Source organism: Chaetodon trifascialis, chromosome 5, assembly GCF_039877785.1.
Source record: "Chaetodon trifascialis isolate fChaTrf1 chromosome 5, fChaTrf1.hap1, whole genome shotgun sequence".
NCBI classification, from domain to species: Eukaryota; Metazoa; Chordata; class Actinopteri; order Chaetodontiformes; family Chaetodontidae; genus Chaetodon; species Chaetodon trifascialis.
The window spans coordinates 19,707,730-19,734,319 of NC_092060.1; the positions used below are offsets into that span (position 1 = coordinate 19,707,730).

Here is a 26,590-nt window from a genome sequence, read left to right on the forward strand (position 1 = left end):
TCTGTGCAGTAAGACCTCAAAATAGAGTTTCATCCCTGTTGCCACAGTTGAAAGAAGAGATCAGAAAGGTGCATAAACCATTTCAAGCTCTGTTTATTCCTTATAAAACAGCATTTCTCAAGTCAAGGCCACCGTAGCCCCGCAGGAGATGATTACATTAGCCGTTACTACAATATTGCATGCATTTATTCACTTCTGGAATGAGCCGTGTGCAAAAAGCACCAAAGAGGAGGGGAAGTGCAATAGAAAATGCTTGTAAAACATCCTGATGTTTCCTCCTCTTGTGTAAAGCGACAGACATGGAATGTGCAAAAAGACAGTCAAAAATCATGGATTTAGAAAGTGTCTCATCCTCCATATTTCCATATCTTTTTTTTGGCCCTGTGTTCTTATGACTTATACCTACCGTGCCATGCAATCACTGTGAGACTAAAGCACCGTTACAAAGCTTTTTGTGCCTCCACCTTGTATCTACGTAAATACATGGTTAGCTGTTGAAGTGCACAATGCAAACTCATTACAGACTAATGGATCCTGCTTTCACTCTCAGGTCACACAATCTTGTGGCATTGAAAGGCCTGTTTTACCAAACTAAATGCTTGCCATTCCACGTCTCCAATCTAATGTTTCCCAAAAGAATATGCATCATCATATTCAGAGATGTAGGGCATGGTTGCAAATAATCAGAGTCCTTTAATCCAATGCCTGCTTGGCCTTAGAAGCCCTGCTTGGCCCCACAGAGGGAAGCTAAAACCTAATAAATCCACTGTGTAGTCTGCCTTTTTAATTCTCTGTATGACTTATTTTTGAGAAATACATCTAATCGTTTAAAGTAAGTGTGGACCTTAGAAACAAGTCAGGCCAAATTTATTATTTTTCCTTTGCTGTAATATGGTTTCATTACGTTATGCAACCATTACGTGGAAGTCATCTGAAGCAAAGCTCTGACCCAAACGCTCAACAGTTTCAAGCTGGATTAATAGCCACCACCAAAAGGGAAAAGGTTGTCGAATACATTAAGAAGTTTTACAGTTTTCTTATAGTTACACATTAGCACATTAAGGACCTCTACTGCAAATGAGTAATTGTGAAATAGTTGAAGTATCCCTGCAGCCAGATCACCAACGTCAACTCTATAAACTGCATCAGAGTGATGCATCACGCTGTGTTTTCTCACAGCCGACTGATAGCACTGGCTACGAATGGTCCCTGAAGGCATCATGTCTGGAAATCATTTCTGAGGTGCAAGCATACTAACACAACTATATATTGAGGATTTTTGACAACCACCAAATTTGATCAGAATCTGGTGCAGTGGTGCAGACACCCAGTCCCATGTTCTACAGATGTCTACTTTTTATTACTTGTGTTTTGTATTTATTGAGACATCCATCTTGTTTCCATGTATGTGTAACTGTTTCCTGCCTGAGCTCGTTGTAGTCACTACAATTCTAAAATTTCAAAGGAACAAAGCTCTCCTGTTCACACCGCAGACTATATTTCAGCTTTTATTTACTGAGGTTTGAGGTGATAAGAGCACAAAGCCAAAGTATACTTCAAAGATTTAAAGCTCACTCTTTGGCTGACTGCTCCCTAGTTCTATTATATTCCACATCAACATCCCAATAACGTCTTCTCTTTGGAGTTGGAAAATCTTGCAGAACATCTGTTCCTATATATAACTTCACTAGAAGTCTCATATATATGTATCAAAATCTATCAAGTGTAACACTGTAACACTTCTATGAATAAACAGCAAAGCACTCGAAACAAATGAGATTCAGCTGAACTCCCATTACATGCAGCTTCCAAAATCTACTGTATAGAAAGTGCATCCTCCTCTCCTTTCAAAGTATCGACAGTTCACCCGTCTGGAAACGCTAGTTTATATCAAATATAAAGCAAAGTGCCGAACAGAATGGAATGTTTTTAAGGCCACGAAGTAAAAAAATATAGCCACAAAGAAATATGTATAAATGCATCAGCTTTAAAGCCAGCATGTTTTTAAAAGGTAATTATTTAGAGATAAACTGCAGAAGCTTTGTTTGAAAAGCACCCTGACTGCCCCTCTGAACAATATACAGCCAAGTAAGATGCATTCAGCTGTAATAGAAAATTTAAGTGTTTTATAAGCTTAAAGGTAAACATTGTAAACGTGTCAAATGACGGCAGTGTCAATTTAAGACATAAAGTATGGATAAGAGGGATTGGGATGGTTTAAGTCCCCCAGTGAATCCACTCACCTTTACAGAAGCCTGGACTCTAACAGGCAGAGCGATGTACATAATAAAGATGCTGGTGTGTTGGCATCATATTTTGACTTTGTGCCAATGTGGTTGAGCTGCATGTTTGTTCCAATGGGTGGCATGATAAGGCTTTAGTGCTGAATGTGTGCTTGTGTTGTGTGCTGGTTGCATTGCATCAAGATAACGAGGGTTCAGAGGTCCTCTAACTGGATTTCTTCTGGTCCCTGATGCTTGTGCCTCTCGACTTGTTCAACGCCACGGTGGCCTGAAAGCAGAGAGAAAAAGGAAGACGGTTCATTTGATAGCAAACAGTATTGTCAAGTGTTTCTTGCAACATGTGCTGACTTCCGTTTTGTTGTGGTGAATTCACTGAAGCTTCTCAGCGTCATCCGTCGTATTTTTAAACTTGACAGGAAGAGTTTTGCTCGATAAATTCAAACCACTTGTGGTTTCGTGTAAGTCAGCAGAGTGAACAGAGTTAACTCTAAACAGCCCCTGGTGGCTGTTTGTAGGACTTTTTGCATCTCACTGCTGTTAGTTTCCTTTTCCACTTGTGCTCTGTAGACGCTGGATCCAGCTAATTTTTCATTTTGTTTTGTCTACATATTAATTTTCAAACACGATTACAGGATCGCATGACTATCTGTGATGTGAAAGGAGCTGTAATGGTTAAGTCACAGCTAAACAGAAGTCAGAGCATATTTCCGGGTTTAGAAGGATCTGAATCAAATCATTAACATGTGATTGGATCGCTCTGAGAGGACGTGGCTCAGTGGCTTAACAGCGACTCCATATGGAACTGATGAGAGTGCACAGGCCTCCACACACACTTCCCTTCACCTGTGTTGTTAGACCAGGCAGAGGGGGTTAAGGTTAAATGAACAAATTTAACCATGATTTCTTTTCACAGGTTTACCAGCTGAAATTCAAACACGCACCTCCTACTATATTGCTCAACTAGCCACCCACACTAGCTAACAGCTCAGTCACAAGTGCAGTTTTATATGATGAGTGGGGCTCGTTGGACTCCCTAACATTTTAAGATGAGTCATCAAAAATATTTTTCTGTTTTACAAGAAGAGAAAAGAGAGATGAGAGATGAAATGAAATACGTAAATGAATTAACACAGGAACAAGATTAGAACTTGGAAAACATATTTTCCATCTCACCGTCTTTAAGAACTCACAGATTATTTCCATCCAACTCCGCAGATGTTCAGTTTGTTTTGCTTCTACGAGCTCACTGTTTTGGTTTTATGGCTCACACATTTACTTATACTACTAAACTTACTGACCAAGCTTCAAGAAGCAACGGCCAAGCCGTTTTCAGCAAACAAGATGTGATAAAAACCACTGTAAGTCACCTATTCTGCCCCAAAAAGCGAGCAAACAGCTGTTGAACATTGTCAAGCAGGAAAATAAGTACGCTGCCAAGTGTACTCCAGCAGCAGGTAGATGGCCAAACAGTGTCTGAAACCTCCTCCGTCCACACCTTTACAGTGGTGGTTGGGGCGGGGTTGTGGGCAACAATTTCTGTAACTTTCCAAAACAGACAATCTCATGTTCGCACTCGTTTCACACCATGACCGGTTGAGTGAAGAGAGGTGAGAAAACGAGAAGGGTTTCAACTTCTTCTTCTTTTAACTGCTCCCGTCACCTTTTGTGTGAACAGCTGAGTGCAACACTATGAAAGTCTTCCAGGAGTGACTGAAAGTGTGAATATGATGGCAACCTTCACGGGTGGCTGTTAAAGTTAAAAAACATTACTCCTGATGATACTGTATATCTTATTCCACCTACCCTTTTTTTCTTGTCAAAATTTGACACCCACATCACCCACAATGCAACTCAACTGCTGACAATCTGATGGGAGATGTGGGTACGTTATGCTAGCAGTGCTTAATGAGCCGTAATGAAGCTTTCAAAAGGCAAATTCGGTAGAAAGGAGCCATTAAACAGGTTGGCTGAGCCCAAAAGTAAGACCACACTGAGACCATGTTTCCACTAGGCAGTCAGCAGCTTCCACTGTCAAAAGTTGGGGATGGTACCAACACAAATACTTCACGTTTTTTGGTTGGCCCTCTCTTAAAGGTGTAGCGAGAAACACTGCGGTCCATTGTTCAGTCAGAGAATCTGAGCAACCAAATGTAGATGCAGAATTTCCCAAACTCTACTTTTTCTTTTTCCAGCAGTTGTCTGTCGTTCTGCCTGCAGCCCTTTCTCAAACAAAACTTGTCTGTGTGTCATAACAAATACCGACAAGAAAGAGCACACAACATTTAATGTCTCCCTTTATGTTCTTGTTATTAAAAGAGTAGCATAGCTCAGTGTGGGCGGAGCAGGAGAAAAGGTCAGCGGTAAGTTGTCAATCTGGCAGGACGGGCACAGTACAGGTTACAGGCTAATAAACGCTGCAGCTTCCCAAGACCAAGAAAAATCTTGTCTGTTGTTTCCCAACTGCTGTACTATACCAACAGTGTCTGGTGGAAACAGCTTAAAAGGACTTGACTGTGAACACAGCAGTTGGCTAGCAAGCTAGGCGGTTAACCTGGGATTTCAAACGGTCACATGACCATTGGCCTTTTCCTGAGGATGAGAAATTCTTTTATTATCAAAAGGTCACACTGGCTTTAAACAAAGCGAGAGCAAAGTGTTTCTTAAGATGTTACATGATTGAAGGCAAAATGACCTATTGTACAAAACACTGAACAGATTTTAAATTCAAACTTTTATTATTTTTGGATGCCACACATTATTGGACTAAGCCAGCACTAAAATGGAACCTGTTTGTGTTGTTTTGGTTTCAAGTAAATGGCAGGTGAATCAAGAGCTAGATTATTATGAAGACTGCTGGATTACCTCGTGAAGCAGCTGGATTCATAAGATCATGAGATCACCTGAAATTGTGCGGGTTCTGTGTCTGCGACCGGACCACAGTCCTTTTTAGCCAGCATCAAGTGGATACAACTTTTGTTTTTCCCAACATCAACTGCTCCCTCTAGTGGCTTTTATGCATTTATGCATTTAAAAAAAAGGCAATAATAACATAACTTAAGCCCTGAAAACCATGTGGACAGACACCAGGTAACAACAGCTGACCACAGCCACCATCCCCATTATTCTCACCTGCTCCAGGACGACACCCGCAGCCTGGTCGATGGCTCCTCCGACATTCCGGTACCGACCGGAGTAGCGGATGAAGGTCCACGTCAGCATGGACATCATGACCACACCCAGAGTACAGTCACACACCAGGGCGAAGGTGGACAGGCCAATGAAGAGAAACACACCTGAGAGCACATAGAGGAGGCACACCAGGACAAACAGCACCGCAGGCGTCCGGAAGGCGCTGAAGAGATTTTTTGACTTTTGCAGCAAAAAGAAAAAAGGGTGATTTAAAAACTTTTAAAAATTCTATCTTTACCTAAAACAGCAATGCATGCAATAGTAATATCCTACAATTAGAATGATTTAAAGTGGGGAAACAGCCTTGTTCTGCATAAGAAATGTTAATAAGTGTGAAGTGCTTGGCCTAAGAGTCAAATGTTTATTTTAATGGAAAAAAACAGGTATAAAGGTTATATATCATATTTAAGGAATCGTCTCGTACCTCATTGTGCTTGCTGAATGACTGCCACATTTCCTCCAGCTCCTTCTCCAGCTGTGCTTGGTAACGGTCACAGAAGTCTTGTCCGCCCATCTTCTTAGTCGAGGAGAAGGTGTGAAGAGACTCTCGGGAGTAAAAGTGATGCTTTTCCTCCAGAGATTCAGGGGACACATAAGGCAAGTCTCCCCCACACACCTTAAAAGAGAAAACAGAGAGAAAAGAGACTTAAGGAGTTCGTAGTCAGGATTATTCACCGTCCCTCTACTGACTTATTTTTCCACATGGAAGTGAACCCACCTTCTCCATGTTCTTGTAATACTGATCTTTGGCTGTTGCCACGGCTGCCAGGTTATTGGCCTCTGCTGTGGCCTGATGAGACAAACACACATATGTCAAATGTTGAATGAGAAACAAAAGGAAGTATCCATGCCTCGGGTTAACAGGGAAAAACAGAGGCTTGTTAAAACTTGTGTTAATCCTGCACATACCATGAGCATCGTCTTTGGTTGAGGCAAGTCTTCTCCCTGGTAAATCTTGATGTAAGCCTGGTAAGACAATAATCACAATCATTAGACAAGAAAACTGGTTTGCATTTCGCATGAAAGCTCAAACAGAGAAGATGTTACCTTGAAAAACTCAAGCAGGCCCCGGCAAGTGACTTTGTTTCCATTTATTTCCTTCTCTGCCAGATAATCCGGGTGCAGCAGTTTAGGAACCAGGCTCTGCAGCTGCTCTCTGAACTCTGGGGCCACGTCTGACAAAATATACCAAAACTTAGGACAGCACTTAGTATTTTGGGCATTCTGCAAAATACCAACCTTAAACTAAGCAGAATAGTGTGGGAAACAGGGACTCTTACCTCTAAGTTGTCCCTGAAAACTAGGGTTGGTGGCGACTTTCAACCCGGGATGAGGTAACAAGAAGCAGGAAATTTTGGTGAAGCAGGAATGGATGTGCTCCCTCACTGTTTGCAGCTCCTCGTGTTGGGCCTCCTTGACCTGTAAAAATCAATGCAATGGCAAGGTGGATTTTCAAACTCAGGATTTAAGATAAGATATGAATACTTATTATATTCTGCCAAATCAAGAAGGCAGAATGGGTACCTGTAAACGTTTGTCCAGGAATTGATTTCCTCCTTTAAACCCGTAAGTATATTCATAAGGGAAGCTCCAGTCCCTTATTAGGAACATCAAAGACTGATGGATGAAAAGAAAGGTGTTAAATTATAGAAAAGAAATATTTACAACAATCAGATTCACGTCCAACACCAGCAACAATGCCTCAAATCGTGCACTTACCTGAAAGGGCTTCAGAAAGATCTCATCCATGGCAAGACGACCATACTCTGTGAACAGCTGTGAGGAGGAGGCGGCCATGATGCAAGATTAATTCTGAGATTCAAAAGTCTGGAGAGTAACTACTGTTAAGCAGTTCAATTACTGGAACACCCTTCTATCTGATGCAGAGAAGCTTATTTTAAAAGATCTTTATAAGACTTTGACAGAGTACAATTGATAATAAAAGGTATATATTTTTGGGCAAAATGGTAGTTATCACTAGATTGTATGCATGTGTGAATCTGGTGAATAATTTCGAGTGAGAAACATGCTGTCTTCACTGGGAGACTATTTTCAGGAGGCCTGATCACATGGTGCAACAACAATCACCTGAAGATGAATATCAGCAGACTAATGAGCTTGTGGTGGACCACAGTGCTTTAAATATGGATGTTGCTGCAAAGAAGCTATAAATTATAAAACGCAGATGCTTCACACACATCTTCAACTCGGCAGCACAGAAGATCAATACAATCACCACAAGGTGGAGGCCAAGATTAGAGTCACCGATGTGAAATTGATTTTTCCTTCTGAGCTACGGTGTTGAATAATGGCCTGAAAAACGCTGCAGTGAAGCTGACCTTTGACCTCTTGGACATAAAATGTCATCACTTATCCTGAGACATTTCTGTGAAATTTTATCATCATTAGCGTATAAATTCTTTAGTTGTGGCCAAAGCATGTCTGGTATGGCCACAGTGACCTTTAACCCCCAACATCTGATCAGTTCATCATTGTGTCCAAGTGGGTGTTTGTGCCAAATTTGAAGAAATTCCCCCCTGGTGACAGTCCACCAAAACCAGCACAGAGGCATGAAAAGTCAATGAATTCAGTCTAAATCATATAGCCTTCAGGTATGTTCACACCCGGCTCGTCTGGATCAGTTATTCCTGAAGGGTTTTTACCTGAATGGGAACAAATCAAATGAACTACAGATCTGGAAATGTGCTCAAATTTGATCGTCTTACGTGGGAACTTTCAAACAAGCCTCATTACCCACATCAAAGCTGGTGTTCTGCACCAAACTACCTGCTGACATCGTCATAATGTGAACAGACCTGTAGCTGCTGCAGATCGTCCTCTTGTATGTTCTGCGAAAGATTGTAGATCTACAAAAGAGAAACTATGTGAGCTGATATTATCAGGCTGATGATGACAAATGATCAAATTTGTGATATTAACCAGTCACCTGTATGGAGCTGGTCATGGTGCTGAGGGCAAAGATGGTGGCACAGTCCTTCACGGTTGACTGGTTATCAAAGGCTCCCTGAGTGTCCATCAACACTACTGCCACCTAGAGGACACCAGGGACAAAACACAGCACATCACTGAAAGCGGTCTACAACCAGAGGTGTTTATTATTTCCTTGTCTTTATTAATTAATTTTTTGTTTCATGTTAGTGAAAAATGTTCATTGCAATTCCAAAGAAGCCAAGGTGACATGTTCATTTTAGTCAAACAACCACCACCAACCCACCAAAAATACAATTTACAGTGACATACAACTAGGGCTGGGCGATATGGCTGAAAACTCTATTGCGATATAAGTGTTTTATATTGGTCGATACTGATAATTGTTGATATTTTTTATGACCTATTTAAAATAAGGATCAGGAGAAAAATACATTCAATTTAAATATTTTTATTTTAAATTTAACCTTCCTCTGATTATAATCCCCTCAGCTATCAAAGCAGAAAGGAAATGTCAACACAACCATGGAAAACACTCAAATAATAAATGTAAAAAAAGTGTAAAAATGTAAACAGAGAGAAACCTAAGAACTTTTTTTCTGCAGGTTTAGTGCAGAAAGTTCACAAGCTGATTCACCTTCTGATGAATAAAATGTTTTCAAATATGTGCAGTGTTTTGGAAACGTAGCAGAAACTGAGGTAGACTTGACATCTGTAACATACATACAAACAAACAAACAAACATGATAGACAGTACAATAACACTACATAATTGGCGTGTTAGTGTGTCTCTCTCACTGATTAGCGATTACTCCCTACGTTGCTCAGTTACCTGAGAGCGAGTGCCTTTGTTCATGCAACCAACCTCGCTTCGCAACTTCAGGTTTCTTCCGACGAAGAAAAAAAAATTATCGAATGCTTTATCGAACGCATTTTATATTGATATTGATGATGTGTCTATCGCGAGACATATCGCTATCGTTCTATCGGCCCAGCCCTACATACAACATAAAAAGCTTTCTATATATTTTCAATATAGAATTGAAGTTGTGACACTACTATTAATAAATGAGAGAATGTAGTTACGCAGATGAAGGGTGAAAAGGTCAATAAGAGCAGAATATGGGATGAATTTTGATTGGGACACCTCTGATAATTACTTGTGTAAAATAAACACCTTTCATAGAAATTACTTGATATTAATTAACCACTAAACACTTTTTGTTCTTGATTTCACTGTAAAACACTGCATGCACACAATACATAAATAAAGTGCGCAAGTACCTCTGTTCCATCACTCTTCTGGACGGGGAAAACTTCGCTCCACAGCTGGATGCCAGTTGTCTCTGGTTCTGAGCCCCCTCTCCAAGAAAATCCAGTGAGCGGCTCATCATCCTGACCCAGCCAGTTTTCATCACCCTGCAGAAATACAAACTCGAGATCAGACAGGGGCAGGCCGGGGCTCCACTGTGGATCTCTGCATGTCGCAACCTCTTGGCTTACTCAAAAACTAAAACGTGCTTGTCATGTACTTCCAGTTATGCTGCAGCAGCAGACATTTCACCCTGAGCTGTTAATAGAAAACTCCAGGTGTTCTGCATAACCAGTCAGGTCATAATCATCTCCGCAGTTAACTACACTTTTGACTGCACTGGATAGACAACAAGAAGATGAACGGTGGTGGCACCATTGCAAATGTAATGGAGTTTTAAAAAATCAGTGTATTTATCAATGAGCACAGCAAATCTAAAGCCAAGCATCAGGTTAGAGTACGAGATATGTACAGGAAAGCAAACTGCGGGCATTCACATGGACTCCACTCTTTAATAAAGGTAACGACTAAATTCTAAATTACTCCTATCCATTAAACTTGTTGGTTCACATGTTACAGCAGGGAGGAGCATTAATGTGGGATGACTGCATCAAGGTTTGTATTCCAGCCACGGACCATCAGTCACTTTCCAGACTATCACACCTTCAACACAAGCAGAGGAACTAGTCAATATCACCTGCTGTGACCTCCCTGCTCCAAAGCACTCATTGGTTAGCGTAACAATATTTCAGCGTTTAATAAGTCCCCTTCAGGTCAGGGATCTCGGCCTGCTGTAGGGGGATATGGGCAGTGAGATATAATACTGGACATTGAAAGATCACATTACAGAGTGGCTCACCTTCCTGTACATGTACCGGAGCATGAAATCAAGCAGGAAGCTCTTGCCCTTCCTGAAGGCTCCGGCCACTGACAGCACGACCACATGTTTGTCTCGGACCTCGGGAGCCAGTAGAACCTCAGCCAATGCCTCCGTGTCCAAAGCGAAGGAGTGATCCTCCTTACACACGGTGACGATCTGAACTGGTCCTGGTTCACTCCGCATCCTTCAGAGGTACTGGTCCCTGTGAGCAGCACAGACAAAAACATCAGCTTCAAATCAGTACTGGAACAATTTCAGGATGCCAACAAACAGCTTTCTTTATTATAGATTAATCTGTCTAACTTTGTGGTCTAGAACTTGTCACAACAACCGAAAAATGTCCAAGGTGACCATTAACCCTCTATGGCCTTGAGCAAATATTAATTTACTATGACATATAGCATTGAAAAGTAAAAATCTATCATGTTTTTCTTGATAAATCATTTTAACGATCAATCAATTCTAAAAAATAGTTTGTCATTAGATTTTTGCCTTTTTTTTGTTTTGTTTTTGAGGCCACAAGCAATTTTAATACATTATTAGGGACCTTGTTACTTGTAATGACATTTCACAATAGTTATTAAGTAATGTACTACTGGAAAAATATTCTGAGCTGTCACAATGTCACAAAGATGTTTACTCAGTAAACAGCATTTCGTCTGTGCCCACAGAAACTAATCAGACATGCACTGGTCCATCCATCAGACACAATATTCAGCTCTGTGTGAAGCTGCCTGTGGGATGCTCTTATGGGTGTCATGCTGCTTTGCCTCCAGCTCGTGGATCCAGCGTGCTCTCCACTACACTGTTCATTTTAGCTGCTTCAGTGCTCTTCTTTGTTGTTGCTTTGTGGGGAGGATGAACTTTCCCATGATGAGTAAGACAGGCAAGTGCTTTCATAACAGCTTGTCTATGGTTGTGATACCCGAAGCTATCTCTCCCCTCTCACCTCCAAAGGTGTGGCAGTCAGCAGCAGCATGCCTGACATTTCTGGGCGGTGAATGTGCTGCACCGAGTTGATGCAACAAAACTGAGGCCAAACAGTATTTTGCAAACTGTCTGAGATTTATCATGAGCAAGTACCACATGAGATAAACTAAATTGCACTGCACAGTCTCTGTAATCAACATAGCTTGATGTCGTCAGCTGCCACTCAACTCTGCTGAGATGTTGGCTAACTTATGCTGGCAGGACTTGGAGCAGAAGAGCTAAGATAAGCAGAACTCTAATCTAGATGTATTCGAGACACTCAACAGCTAACTAAAGCCCTTAACTATCAACGGATTGCCGTACTCGTTCACGGCTGTAGCTAGCAGCCTGTATGTCTACATGTACTCAGATAATAACAGTGAAAACAAGCTAACGCGTATCTGTTGTTAGCTGTTACGGGAACCAGTGTTAAAAAACAGCATTGCAGCAATCTTTTCAGATACTTGCAGAGCCTGAATTAGCCTGCAAATAACGTATATTCTCGCTTAAGTTCCTGGTTCACAGTGTTATGTTACCTTCGATGTCTTCAAACGGCTTCAACACAATCTTACGAAGGTCGAGAAACGACTGAAACGTGACTTTTTTAGACTGGCATGAAAACAACTATGATAACTTTTTTCCACCACGAAACTCACTCGCTTCCGCCTTCAGCGTGCGAAACGTCTCATGGGAAATGTAGTTTTGATGAGAATTCCCGCCTGTGCTTCAGTCTGTGTAGGGACAACGTTACCCAGTGTTCTAACAAAGCATCATAACTACGGGAAATGTAGTTTTAATGCAAAGTTACGAATACGGAAGCCACGTAAAACAGAAGTTACGTGTTTGCATGTTTACAAATGACCTCTGAAAAACTTCCGCGGCTGTAAAAGACAGTGTAGCTTAGTAAGGTTTTTGTTTGAGGACATACCATGTAAGTTTATACCCGACTGTAGCTGGTTCAGCGGGCTGTGATTGTTACGCCCTCTAATGGTTTAATTCGTATAAACAGCCACAATCTTCCAGAGATGATAAAAGATCCAAACACACTCTACAAATAACAAACAAATACAAACACCTGGGCATAAAAACGGGTAATTTTAACTCACAAGAACGGCATGACTGATTTTATTTGTTAGATTACAAAATCTAAGGCTCTTGAAAATACATATAATTTACAAAGAGAATTTCAGTGTACCCTGAAATGTAAAGTGGTTTAAATGGCAGTGAGTTCATCTTACAGACAAGTCAATATCAAAACTATTCCTGATCGAAACATCTTTGCTTAGCTTACAAGATCATTTGTAGGTTTGCAAATTCACAGAAAACATTAACATGACAACATGCACATGAAATCAGCTTCAGCAAACATGATCTGAGGAATGATGATGGGCAGAACGATATTAATTAGACATAAAATTGGAAGTACTTATATTATTGTAACTGAGTAGTGCTTTCCTACTTATTGAGTTCGATCTACCATCAGAACTACATTATAAATTAAATATCTTTTTTTAATGAAGTATGATACTCAAGTACTGTTAGAAAGACAGAATCTTCAGAAAAGAGACAGTAAGGGCAAGATAATCAGCTTAAGTTTGTTTTAAGTTTGTTTTGAATGCTTTTTTCCGAATAACTGAACATCAATGAAAACAAGATGGTCACCACTTTGAAGACTTGGTCAAGAATATTATAAGACATCACACTGAAGAAGTAATAGTGTGGATGAGTCGGTGTATTCCTCAAAAGAGCTATTTTTGTACTCTTCTTGCAGGTTTCAATGCTCTATAAATCTCACTTTAGCTTGGAAACATCTTAATCAAGACACAGCACTTCTACTTGAGTTGGAAACTCACTCTGAGAATGAACTGAATGAGTTAAAAAATCACATTGTAAAACCTAAAAATGAATAGTTTTGAAGACTCTAGTAATACTTTAAAATCTCAGTGTGACTGGTCCACATCTTTCATCTTAATGCCACACTCTTTACCCAGGTTGTCATTGTATGGTGGTAGATTCAGCTTCTGCATTCAAAGTGCCTGAAAACATGTGAAGCAATGTGATTCATAGCCTTGTTAATCCAACAAAAAGTTGATTATATATATTTTTACCTAACTACAAAACAATACGCAAGCCATGGGGCAGTGTCAACATCATCACTCCATCCATTATCCTCTAAGACTTTAAAACATAAAGCCCCACTATGTTAGTCTGTTGGGGTATTTGCTTACAATGGATTGAAGCTTTCCATCACCTGTGATTGTTAAATGGAACAGAACACTAATATCCTCCTCCCGCCAGGTCCAGCAGTGACCCAGCAGCCTCCTGGGCCTCGGCATCGAGCTGAAGGATCTCCACAGTTTCCAGGTCCAACTCGGTGTCACCCGGCAGCACCAGGTACTGGTGGGAGTGGTAATAGTGTAACTCGATGTACCCGCTGTCTGACAGGGGGTCCTTCTCCATCCCCTCGCTGACCTCCTCCTGCTGGTATTCAACTGACTCCATGGTGACAAGCTCCTCGTGATCTGGGGTCAAAGGGCACGGTGGGTTTTCGGAAAAAGTTGGGTTACCATTAGTCAAGGCTTGCGGTGAGGGTGCGGAGAGGAGGAGGGTGTGAGAAAGCGGATCTGCGAAGAAGGAAGAAGGAAATGACGGATCATAGTGTCGAAGCAGAAAAAGACATTAATACTGATCATGTGTTTTCATACAGGTCAGCTGAACGACCGCTTGAGTCTTCAGCGAGCTTGTGGGCATATGTAGCGCATAGGCACGGAGACAAAACGAGGGGACATAAAGGGGACAGAGCCAGGCTATTGCTGGGTTGCCAAGGTAATAGAAGGTGGTTGCCGTGACAACAGAACACAAACACAGGAACGACGTTGCATGCTGAGAAAGCTGCAGAGCGAATGAAAGCTGCAGGTCATAAACGTGTCACAGAGAGCTGTTAGGCCACTGATACAATAATGTGGACTGAAAGACATTCATAAAGGGTCAAAAATCTAAGTTCTGGCACTAATGAAGTGACATAAGCCTGCTGTGAGTCTCATCTTCATCACTAACCTGAGATCTGAAAAGCGTCACACACTGCAGGCACCCCAAATTCAGCTTCCTCCAACCTGCACACAACATGGCAAGACAGTTAGATGGCTAGACAAATACAAAAATATATAATGATCAATTAAACACATCTATGGAGTTAAATATTAATTAAAAAAAAGATTAATTGATGATGAATGCTTGTCTGTTGCACATCTGTGAACTGCGTGACGTTACTCACAGTGTAGGCTTCTTTATCAGATTGCTGTTGGTGCTGTGATAACTGTGGGTCTTCCTCAGCACCTCGAGGAGCGCCGGCCGATACTCTGGACACACACACCACAGCGATCCCTTCCCAACCGACTGAAACAAATATACAAAAGCACTTGAAACATTCAAACTGCAGTGGCCCATGCAAAGATGTTAGATGTTAGACTACCATTTTAAGGCAATGGGCAGTTTAAATGTTCACTTGACTGCAGAGCACATCTGGATTCAGTGTGTTACTCAAGGACATTTCAGAGGGATGCTTGAACCTCCGTCCTATACGTTAAGTGCTTTACTCCCTACATGACCTGGTTGGCAAACGCTGAGTCATGTGCCCACCTGGCTCTTGTCCCTCTGGATGCGGCGGAAGCTCTTGCTCAGGGACAGATTGTGTCTAACAGAGTTCCTCCAGCCCCCAGAGGCTGTCCTGTAGTAGGGGAAATTGTTCACAATCCACTCGTAGATGTCCTTCACCGGAAGCCTCTTGTCAGGGGAGTCTTCTATTGCCATGAAAATCAGACTACTGAATGAGTATGGTGGCTTGGACTGGGCAGGAGGAAGAGGATGGGTAGCTGTGGAGGGCTCTAAATGAGGCAGTAGTGCCATTTTGGGGAGGGGCTGCAGCGGGAGCAGGTTGCCCCTCTGATGCAGCCAGCTGAGGCATGTCAGGTCATCTTGGTCAGACATGTTTGCTGGGCTGAGGCACTGTGTGTTTTGTCCTTTGAGGCACTGAGATACTGTGCAGTGTGAAAGAGGGGAGGAAGAGTGGATAGACTCTGCTGTTGCTGGGGAAAGTGAGGTCGGGGACGGGGGGAATGAAATAGGTGAAAGTGGAAGTGAAATATGGCCATCTGAGCAGATCTGCTGCAGTGAGGAGGAGAGAGGCAGGATCCCTCCAAAAGTGGTAGGACATGGTGACGACGGTGGCAGTGTGTGAGAGCTATTCTCCATCTCTCTCCCAGGAGGAAACGTCCAGGATCATTCAGCTGTGCCACTGCTGGAAGATACGAGGGAAATCAACGTTATTGCTCTGAGGACTGACTCATGTCAATCAGGATTAAAACTTTGCACAAAGGACTTAAGTCAGTTTTATATAGCTGAAAATCACAATTGCCTTAAAGGACTTTACAATATGTACAACACCCCGAGGACAAACTTCCAAACACCCTCTTAAAGGACAGAAAGTATTTCTATTGATTTTGTCTCTTTTTTGAAGGGATAGTAAATCAAAACAAAAGCATTCAAACATGGAGGTTAAGTTCTCCACCTTCATTTCAACGAAAAAAAAAAAAAAAGACTAAAAGAAGGAAAAAGCAAGGAGAAAGAAAAAACAGCTTGAATTAGTTAAATGTTAGCTATCCGTTCCCACCTGAGCATCCACTAAACGTTCAAAGTTCACTGTGTTCACTCTTACAGGCACCAACCATGTCCCGTTTTCATGAACACAGCGTGGACAGTGGACAGGTGTAGGTCTTACAAAGTCATTGCCGCTCGTAGCTCCACATACTGAAGGTGCGCTGGCATCGATTAGCAGCTTTTAACCAACTAATAACAGACTTATTGCATGCAAAATCAAACTGATGAGGCTCTGAAAGTTTGCATGTGATGCCACATGGCTTTACAATGCACTCCAGGAGGCAAATGGCGGAACAATATAAAGTTTCATTTAGTCAGGAAAGCCGCCTTTTCCCCTCACAGGTAACCCACTCGGTGATGTTTGCGAGTTCTTCAAATGCATAACCTTCACAGGCTACTCACCGCATTACCAAACCGATAATTCTGGCAAAATTTAGAACTCCTTCTATGTCCAACACACGTCGTTCAAAAGTTAAAGGTGAAATTTTGCCGTTGAATCGGAGCCGGACGCCTCTCCCTCCGCGGTCTGTTGCTGTCCGGGGTTTCCCTGGAAACCACAAGGACGCTCTGCGGCGTGTGCGCGCCCAAGCGCGCTTCCGCACCCACTGCACAGTCCCACTAACAACAAACAGCAGTGAGGAGACAGTCATTCAGAGATAAATACAATAAAAATAACAGTACTGTAATGTGACGTACTAAGTAGCCAAGTAGTAACAGTAGTAAAATGGTGAGTGGTGTAAAATTACTAGTGATGAAAGAAGTATTAAAAGATGTGCATTTAAAATATACTTGAGACATTTGTAATGCATATCAGAAAAATTGTATATTATAGTATAGTACTGAATTATTATCACTGCATTAATGTCTTAACAGCAATTTAAGTGCATGTTGAGGTGGGTTAAATTCTAACCCTTCAATATACTTGTTGGCTGCTTTCATCAGTACAAACGTATATGACACAAGTTATTCCATTTGTGTGTAAAATCTGAATCAAATGTAGTGGATTAAAAGGTACGGACCAGACTAAATTAGTATTAGTTAGTATGTTCAGAGGAAAAATTAATCAGATACAACAAATAAAAACAAATACATTCCACATCAAAATAGCCAGGAAAAAAAGCCTCAGAAACTTAAAATCGAATGCACAAAGCTCAATATATTTATTTGTTTTCTCTACAAAAAATCCAAACATTGTCATGCTTTGTCAAATGTAGATAAATAAAATCCAGGACTTACAAGAGAAAGGGAGATAATGCAGCAACATTACCATATAAGAAACGTGGCACTCGAATCACTGGTGTACTGTGCATTTCTGCCTGTGTGGTGTGAATACTGGAAAACATCTCCAGAAACATCATATAAAAAGGAAATTTGAACTGAGTTATGATTTAACAAATTTCACAATGAAAGCCCTTCTTTTAAAAGTTAGGTGGCCCAAAAAAGCATTTGTCAATGTTACTGTACACTCAGGGAGGAAGACAACGGTCTCCCAGTGAGACATTTTCTGTATCACACTTTGTGGTTAAATCAGTGAGACCACTGCATTACGAACGTGTCCAAGTGACAAGCTCAACACACGCTGCCATTCAACACTGTCAACATATGTTCTGAGTTTACTGACAAAAGAGCATATAAATGCAAGTGTACAAACACAGCAACAACCACATTTTTTGGGTCCAATACACTTGGACTTCAGGTTATTAAACGCCTCACGGTCACCTGATCAAGTGGGAGGTTAACCAATATATAATGACTGGCTGAAAGACTGCAGCAGCCACGGTGATATAAAGGCGGAACTGAGGTTTGGCACTTGATCCAGTTCCCATGGAGTCCGAGGAGAGGGAGGGAAGGATCTTCATTTTCAGGGATCGAACCTGTGAAGAAAGCACCATTTTTAAACCTGGAATTCAGGCTAAAACTGAAAATATACAAGTTACAAAAATGGCTTGATTAAAGGAAAGTCCGAGATTTTGTAACAAAATCCATCTACCAGTATGTCTAAAGTTCTGTTATATAAATGTTATATCTTCTTTATATAATTTGCACAAAAACTGCATGATGTCATTTTGTAGGAGGTGTTGGATTAAAAATTGAAAAATCATGGATTAAATGCATTACTGATGCAATAAAAACAGGTTAAACAGTCACTCCTTTCTTAAGCCACTATGCTCTTTTATTCCTCTAAGTTCTTTGTATGTTTTTTTGGTAAAATATTGTCACATACATAAAGTAATTGGTAATTATTATGGTGTTTTAATAACTAAGTGTAAAATGGTGTAATAATGCAACACATGATGATGCTGAATAATGCTAAAAGCTGATGTATTTTGTTGTTGCACTGGACAACAAAGTGTATTTATCACTGTAAAGCCTAAACCTGAGGGTTTTCACACCCATTATATTACAGGTATGTACTAGATGCCAATCGTATTTGACAAACAGATATGGATTTAAGTTTGGTGTGAGTCAGTTGTCCTCGTTCCTTTGTGTATTCTGTCTGTTTGGTTCTTCATTACTCTCTTTTTAAACACACTAGGAAAGAACAATTAAAATGAGAAAAAAAAAAGAATCTAAATATGTAAAAATCTGACCTACTTATTGAATATAATTAAGTATAATTACATCTGCAATTAAATATGAACTAAAATTAGGCCACGCTGAAGAAACACAATACTGTTGTGGGTAGGAAAATCACAGTTTTGTAGTAGTGCAATGAACTAATTTGATTGAGCAGAAACTACTCAGTGATTTGGTCTTCATTTTTAAGAAAATAAGTTTCACCACTTCAAATACTTCAGATTTATAAATATATGATGCCAATAAGCACTCAAAGTACTTACAATGAAGAACATAAGGGCACACGAGGACCAGGCAAGACCCACATAATAACCATCACTGCCAAACACTAAGCCACACAACATAGTGAAGATCATCCTACAGGAGAAGCACAAACACAAGAAAAACATTTCACACAACCTCAACATGAATTTATAATGCGACCAACATGGACCAGCTTACATTTAAAATCGTTATTCACAACAGTTTAGTTATAACACACAAAAACATCTGGTCTAAAACTAACCATCATGCACAACTTGATATTTACCCAACATATTTGTATCCACTGTAGGCAATAAGGTCAAAGGTTGACAGATCGCTGTGGACTGTCAACAGGTACAAACTGAACAACATCACCAAGACCTCGATGATGACCCACACAAGGGCAGTGCTGGCACACAGTCCAAGAACCTCTGGACTGAACCTACACACAAAGACAATACACACTCCTTATTTCACTTATCAGTAACTCTGAGTCATAAAACAAATCAGATGGGGAGGAATTACTCACCTTTTTTGAATGCCAAGGGCCATTCCAGCAAGCAAAATGTAGGTGATGAAAGCCATTGCTAAAAGAAAGAAAGTACGCATAATACGTCATGTGGCATCTAAACTGCTCTGCTATTGGTAATTGCATGTTTAAAGGAAACTTACTTGGTATGTAGAGATCAGGCGCATTCACATCCTGTCTCGGAGTCAGTGGGGTGTCCCGATGGTATCGAACTTCCCAATCCTCACAAGAACACACAAACATAGAGTGAATCATCCTGCAGAGTCTGACAGTGTTACATGCAAATGAGGCTTGGTGCTCTTTTTTCACCTGAAGGCTGCTTTGCTCACATTAAACAATGACATGATTAAGGCATTCACTTTATGAAAGTTATAATAGTCTATATTATTGTTACTGTCAACAAATTCCATAAAAATAAAACCAAGAGTGTGTGTATTTTTCAATACTTTCCACCTTCTGTACCTTGTCTGTGGTAACCAGAAGCCTGTTTCTTCCAACTGAAGGTGTAAATCTTATAAACAGGTCCAAAATGTATAGTTTACAAAACACTGAATTATTAAAAAGAAACAGGAGTAAATACTTTGTTAGGGACTAATCCAGCTGTGGATGTGGTATTTACAGCAGCAGGACATCATATGTGGGATCAACTCAAAGTAAACCACAGTGCCCACGTTCATGGTAACGAAGGTTTAAAGATGTCATCCAGTGCAACAGTGTGACTCATTGATGTGTTTTACAGTTTAACAGCTTATTTGGCAAGAAGGATCAATTTATTGTTTGTTTTGGTAGTTTTGTTGACAGTAAGAAAAATACTGAATATTACCTGCCTTATCCTTTAAATTCACTGCAACTATGAGGTACTCTATGCAGAGTTAAAATTACAACCAATCTGTCCAACCTGTAAATACTATGTATTAGTACATACAGTAGTATTTAGGGTCAAACAGTACATGTTATGTGACCATGGTCTTGTAAGGAGAGTTTGCACTCTGTGTGGTTCGTACATTATCAGAGCACAGAATGTTTGGAGTGGTGACTTCATTTATAATCTGAATAAGATCAAGTGCGTGGGAATTTACTGAGTACAATGTGCTTTTATAACCACACAGGCAATCACAGCATAAAGCTGGAGCAGTGATTAAGTGGCTGATTATCTTGTTTGCATGCTTTCAATGTGATAGGCGTTTGAACATAAGATACCAGTTTTATAATCATGGAGTCTTGGCCCTATAAAATGTTTCTGTGCTGTCCCGTACACTGATGTAGGACAAAGTCAGATGGGGTGAATGGCTCTGATTACCTGATGTGTATAAGGGAACATGAGGATCATAAGTTTCTTCAGTACATATCTGGTGTCGACGGCAAAGAAGTATTTCAGCTTGTTCACAGACATGTATCTGCTGATCTGAAAGGCAAAGGAAGTGCAAACATTAACTTAACAGATGAGGTGTGACAGTCTGCCAAAGCTAATAAATACAGCTGAGTCACAGTCATTTTTAAATAAGGCTGTGCCTGCCCTCAGGGTTGTGCATCACCTTGGATTGACACCCAGTCTACGTACTTCGAACCACCTGCGAATCAAAGTTGCCAATCCAGCAGAACAACATCAGTATTATTTATGTGCCATCCACAGGCGATACATTTACTTCGATTGTTCTTCCTTTGTTCCAGGATGACGAAATTCATCGACTGTTATCTTATAGGTGAAAACAGACCAGAAAATGGTCTGTTTGACCAAAAACCTGTCCACTAAAAATGACATGTCTTAGACGCTAAAGTTTCAATTGTGAAAGGGCTCTGAAAGTGACTAATGTCTGGCAAAGAGGGTTGGAGAGTATCAGACTGCTGCTGGGGAGTGACCATGTTGATGAAAGAATACATCTGTGTCGTTCTCCATGTTGTATTTGAGACGACCGTACTCCTGTTAAGACCTTTTATCTTATCACATATATTGAGTCGGGTTGTGTCATATATATACACAGCTACAGAGAAATTTCAAGACATCATCATCAGAATGTGTTTAGAGTGCCTTTAAAACTGGGACAGGTGTAATGTTTTGCCAATTACCCAACTGAGACTTTGACCTTATTTATAGGTTACTGTGTCATAACCCATGCACCTTCTCTCAAATACAGACAGTACAGGACATTGTATCTGGAGGAACCCTATAAATATCCTGCATTTCCTCACCTCTTTGTTTACCATATCCTTTCCTTGACTGGCCAGTGAGGAGCCGTACATCATTGCAGCATTGGCCATTGGGTCAGCAAACAGGCTGTCCACTCCAGTACCTCCATGCATGTCATTTGTGGGTCCCATATTGTACCCAGGGGTGTAGTATCCTTGACTATTCATTGCTGGTGCTGCAGAGCTGGTATCTTCAAACAGGACAGAATCTGCTGTGGGTGGAGCTGCGCGGGCTCTTGGTTTAGCTGTGGAAAACATGGATAAAATGGAGAAAATTGTATGAAATTGAATTTCTATGAAAAAAATAGTCCAAAATGACTGATGATCTTTCATATAGTTACTAGTTTATCATCCACAATATCAAACATAAACATGCACTTAAATCAAGCCTAATTGGTTGACATGTCAATCCTATCACTTCAGATATTCCAAACATATCCTGAGCAAGAAACAAGCAATGCTTTGTGATGACTAAGATAACACAAGGAGGTCCTTCATTGATGCTTTTTGCTGAGCCCTTGCAGGAACTTTATTCAATTTCATACAGTTACTCCAAACATGTGCCCCCATCTGTTCTTAAAATTATTACAGGAGTGATCCACAATGTCTTCCAAAGTCTACAATCAGTGCTCTAGTTAAAACTAATGCAGTGTGATAATACACTCAATCCTATCTTCACAAAGGTAGATTCATCTTTGACACTGACATCTTGGATGTAGTTTGAGGTGCTTTTGAATTGGACCACATGTGTTTCTTATATTTTGTCCACCCCTTGTGTATCAGTTACAGTAGATATTACTATCTTCATGAAGGCAAGATTTATTGAAGTACTGGTATATTAGAATGCATTCGTGTTATTTTGCTGTACCTAATCAAGTGGAATCTTTTAGTGTCCATCATTAGTCACATGACTGGTGATGGTATGTTGAGCCCTCTGTTTTACTCTCGTAAGAAAATAGGAAGTAGACACTACGGGTGGATATTTTGCAAATTTTCTACACAACTGATGACTGATGGTACCATGGTGATTCACATTTCTACTTACTTGCTCGGTACCCATGATGTGGCAAGTCCATTGTGATGCTCACTGCGCTGACGTTAGCTTAAAATAAAAACAATTACACGTTAACCCCATTTCAGTTTGTTTGACGCTCAGATACACTAAGTCGCCTTGGTCAGCAAGCTAAATAATGCACTGCGATGTTGTGCCACAGCTAACACTAATAGCATTACATTGCCTGATATCAGTAACCGACTAGCTTGGAACACTTTAATGCTAAAACTTGCTAGCTACCAAGCTAACCTACGTATAAACTTACTTAACGGTAATCACTGTAGTAGCCAGTTAATGCTAGTTACCTAGCCAGGCGAGCTAAGTTAATAACATCATATTTTCAAGTAATACACGGTATGGCCGCACAGGTAACAACATATATTCAACAGTAGCGTTCAAAAAGTCCACACAACTTATCTAAGGGATAACATTGTGATTATTAAGTAAATAACGAGAATACGAGCACTTACCTACACAGCTAACGTTGTTAGCTAGCTACGTGGCTACCAGACTTTTCGGGCTGATCCCACCCATCCACGGCGGTTGGCTGACTTCAGTGTGCCTGCGTGGCAGAAAACGCTGTAAGTAAAAGGCACAGTTCACAGTACACCGTTGTACCAACACACAGAGTGAAGAGTCTATGTACTTCTACGCGAGAGTGCACTTACAGCAGGGAAGGTGGCATTTCATCTTTAGGATTATACAAGCTTAACACAACCCTGAGCAGAAAATACCACTGGAACAACACCAGAGATAACACAGTATCATAAAGACACAGTTTCTATTGTATCAAATATAATGAAACAAAATTTAGCCTATAGATTTATTTCAAAACACGCAGGTTGACTGTCACAGAAAGGTGGTGGGGGCAAGGGGGCAAACATGTGCTTTGTTTTTACATTGAAAAAGATTAAATCCGAATGCATTGCCAGACCACATACAGCATGGTTATACTCATTACAGCTTAATGCACGACGTCAAGTCAGTTTTATTTATTTATTTCGGAGCTGAGAGGTAATCGAGTACATTCACTAGTACTCTTCTTAAGTCCAACTTTGAGGTACTTACACTCTCCTACATTTTAGTCTGTCCTCGTTATCACATGTGGTTGAAGTTACTACATTGCTGATGAAGATTTCTTATATGAAAACACAGGATGAGTTTATAAAACTTTAAACACTTTTAAATACTAAAACATAAAATTAAAAACAAAACTAAAATAAACATGAATTTTTTTTTTTACTTTTTTAAAAAATCTACTACTTTGACTACTGTATTGATACTTTTAATGATTTATACTTTTACTGCCTCTCTTGTGTTCTTTTACTCCCATTAGGTCAGTACATTTTACTGCTAATACTACACATTAAAAAATTGAATGCCAGGCTGACGAGAAGTGATATACAAAATTTCCCACACTATTTACAGTAAGAATGTGGTATTTGAATTATAGTAATATTACATTTTATTCAAATATTAGTTAGGCAAAGTCATCATTAATTGATATTATGACTAGTGAAAGTTACATATAGTGCATTAACAGTACTTCAACAAACAAGATCTGGACAATCAGATCTGTCTTGTACAGGAATGTTCAAAAACTGCTCTGTACAATCAGTAAGATAATCAACGGCTATCCATGGCACTAATGCATGAATTGCAACACCCACTTAACCAAATAAATGTACTCAAGTGGGTAGCATCAGGATGCTGTTATGCTCTATGGAACACGTGTGTGTGTGGGATGTGTGTGTGGGTGTGTGGGTGTGGATGAGTTGTGTGAATACATGTGGAGATTTTTAGGGTGAGTAAGTGGCAAAGGAATCTAAACTTCCTTCATCCTCAGAAACCGCCTGAAAATGATAACTTTTGGAGGGAAAATGTTGTGTAAAACAGAAACCAACAAATTACTCACACTCTCGTAGGTGCATATACATAAAAAAAATAATTTCAGGAATTATCAAAATGGGCGTGTCTGTTGAGCAGACATTTCTTGATCAAATAAAAAATAAAAGAAACAACCAGTGGATCGGTGGAGTGTTATCAAGGAAAAAAGTATCGAACATGCTGTGACATGTCCCAATTAGAGGCACTGCAAGTGTGTCATCATTGCATTCCTGAAGCTTTAGTCATCTGACGCTCACCTTTACTCTATATTCCCTTCACCTGATACCATCAACCACACTGACAAAAAAAAACAAAAAAAAAAAACATCCTGCATGTGTGTTCTCATTATTGCAGGGTGTCATATCTGAATCTGAAATATGAGACTCAGCAGTCAAATGGAGAGATGAGCAACAAGTATACAGCTTGTTAAATGCCATGCTGCTGGCAGTTTCAGTTTTGGTCTCAATTGTCATTTATAAGTTATGAAGAGGCCAAAGCCCAAAATTCAATGTACCAACTCATATATAGATGAGGATAATTCATCTGCACAGAACCAGGCTTTTTCAGTGGACTAGAAACTGTCTTTGCAATTAACTTTAACAATTCTTTAAAAAGAAAAAGAAAAAGACAATCCTTATTCCTCAGGGAAGAGTTAGCAGTAACGTGAGACACTGGTTCAACAGTCAGCAGCTAGGAGAAATCAGCCCTTGCCGGGAACTCTGTCCTTGGGGACTGCAAGGTCAGCAGCTGTTGTGTCAGACTAAGCTTACCGAATCTACAGCATGCATTTTTTGAGTCTGTACTAGGTACTATATTGTGCTTGCAAGTAAAAAAGCCGTTGAAACGGATGGTGAAATAATCAAGCAGCTTTGTGGCAACTGACTGACTCATCTCCACAGGCATGCATGCACACTGATGTGGTTTATAAAGTGAGAGTGACTGCAGAAAACCTCAGCACAATTAGGCACATGTAGCTTTGCCCACACTTTCTAATCTATTTCATTACCCATCCTGTAGTATATATACAACCTTGAAATTCATTCATATTTAAGTTACTGCCTTCCTGCTGTTTTTCTCATTATAAGAGTATTAACTATTGTAAGACCTGACAGCTATATGATGAGAGACATGGTGCACTTAATGTAAAAGTATTTTTAAGTCCATAAATTTCACTTTAACTTAAGTGTTATATGGTAGTATTATACATTAGTAAGATAATACATGTTTAACTGCAGTTGAAATCAGTCACTGAATACAAATGATATTCACCGAAATGGATTTGAAAATGGAAACTAGAAGTTTTAAGTTGTCTTAACTAAAAAAAAAAAAAAAATTACATTAAGTTAATGATGAAAGATTATGTGATTTCAATTTGAAGTTTTGAAGATTTGAAGTTAGTCATTTTACTTTGACACAAGATTTGACTGAAAATTATACTTTTAGCCACAGTTAAAATGATATGTATTACTTAATACAAACAACTCTCCACAGGCTTTGAAAATGGAGGGACTATGCTTGTATTTGCAGTGATAATAATAATAATAATCTGCCTGTATTTTATAATTTCATAAAGGTAAATTTTAAACTATGATAAACTCTGTTCATGCTGCCATTCAGCCTGTTAGCTTATTGAAGTTGTAATGATCACATCTAATCTTTACTCATTTTAAACTTTTGTTTCTTTACTTTTCCCAAGTATGCCTTGATTTTTGAACTACACATTTAACCTTAACGTAAGTAGCCTTTTATATGGGCCTAGGTGATATTACATAAGTGACAGTACTTCCACTGGAGTAGGAAACTGTAATAGTATTTCAACCACAGCATCAGAATCAGAGTCAGAGAGCAGGAAAACAGCACCTATCATCGATATGGTGAGGCGACTTTTTCTGTCTGAGGAATCCCGTGTGCTACT

At 40.0% G+C, this 26,590-nt stretch overlaps 4 protein-coding genes across 4 annotated transcripts in view; 1 reads left to right on the forward strand and 3 right to left on the reverse strand.

Annotated features, from left to right (window-relative positions):
- The window catches only part of mbnl3 (muscleblind-like splicing regulator 3), a 153,944-nt gene that overhangs the window by 114,660 nt on the left and 12,694 nt on the right, over window positions 1-26,590 (forward strand). The window lies entirely within an intron of this gene.
- Window positions 76-12,200, reverse strand: atl3 (atlastin 3). Its single transcript, XM_070962139.1, has 14 exons — window positions 12,079-12,200; window positions 10,553-10,775; window positions 9,666-9,800; window positions 8,380-8,484; window positions 8,249-8,299; window positions 7,152-7,208; window positions 6,957-7,049; window positions 6,713-6,851; window positions 6,480-6,607; window positions 6,342-6,398; window positions 6,151-6,222; window positions 5,857-6,048; window positions 5,373-5,612; window positions 76-2,511 (listed from the first exon to the last, which is right to left on the reverse strand). The coding sequence occupies exons 2-14, from the start codon at window positions 10,754-10,756 to the stop codon at window positions 2,449-2,451; spliced, it is 1,536 nt and encodes a 511-aa protein (XP_070818240.1). The 5' UTR covers window positions 10,757-10,775; window positions 12,079-12,200; the 3' UTR covers window positions 76-2,448.
- LOC139331073 (forkhead box protein N2) lies at window positions 12,639-16,732 on the reverse strand. The gene is made up of 5 exons (XM_070962362.1): window positions 16,601-16,732; window positions 15,182-15,839; window positions 14,817-14,938; window positions 14,600-14,655; window positions 12,639-14,166 (listed from the first exon to the last, which is right to left on the reverse strand). Exons 2-5 carry the CDS (start codon window positions 15,791-15,793, stop codon window positions 13,820-13,822), a joined length of 1,137 nt encoding a protein of 378 aa, XP_070818463.1. The 5' UTR covers window positions 15,794-15,839; window positions 16,601-16,732; the 3' UTR covers window positions 12,639-13,819.
- On the reverse strand, window positions 17,335-23,350 carry yif1a (Yip1 interacting factor homolog A (S. cerevisiae)). The gene is made up of 9 exons (XM_070962361.1): window positions 23,259-23,350; window positions 22,780-22,836; window positions 21,738-21,979; window positions 20,848-20,952; window positions 19,691-19,769; window positions 19,548-19,605; window positions 19,305-19,460; window positions 19,039-19,132; window positions 17,335-18,072 (listed from the first exon to the last, which is right to left on the reverse strand). The coding sequence occupies exons 2-9, from the start codon at window positions 22,808-22,810 to the stop codon at window positions 17,914-17,916; spliced, it is 924 nt and encodes a 307-aa protein (XP_070818462.1). The 5' UTR covers window positions 22,811-22,836; window positions 23,259-23,350; the 3' UTR covers window positions 17,335-17,913.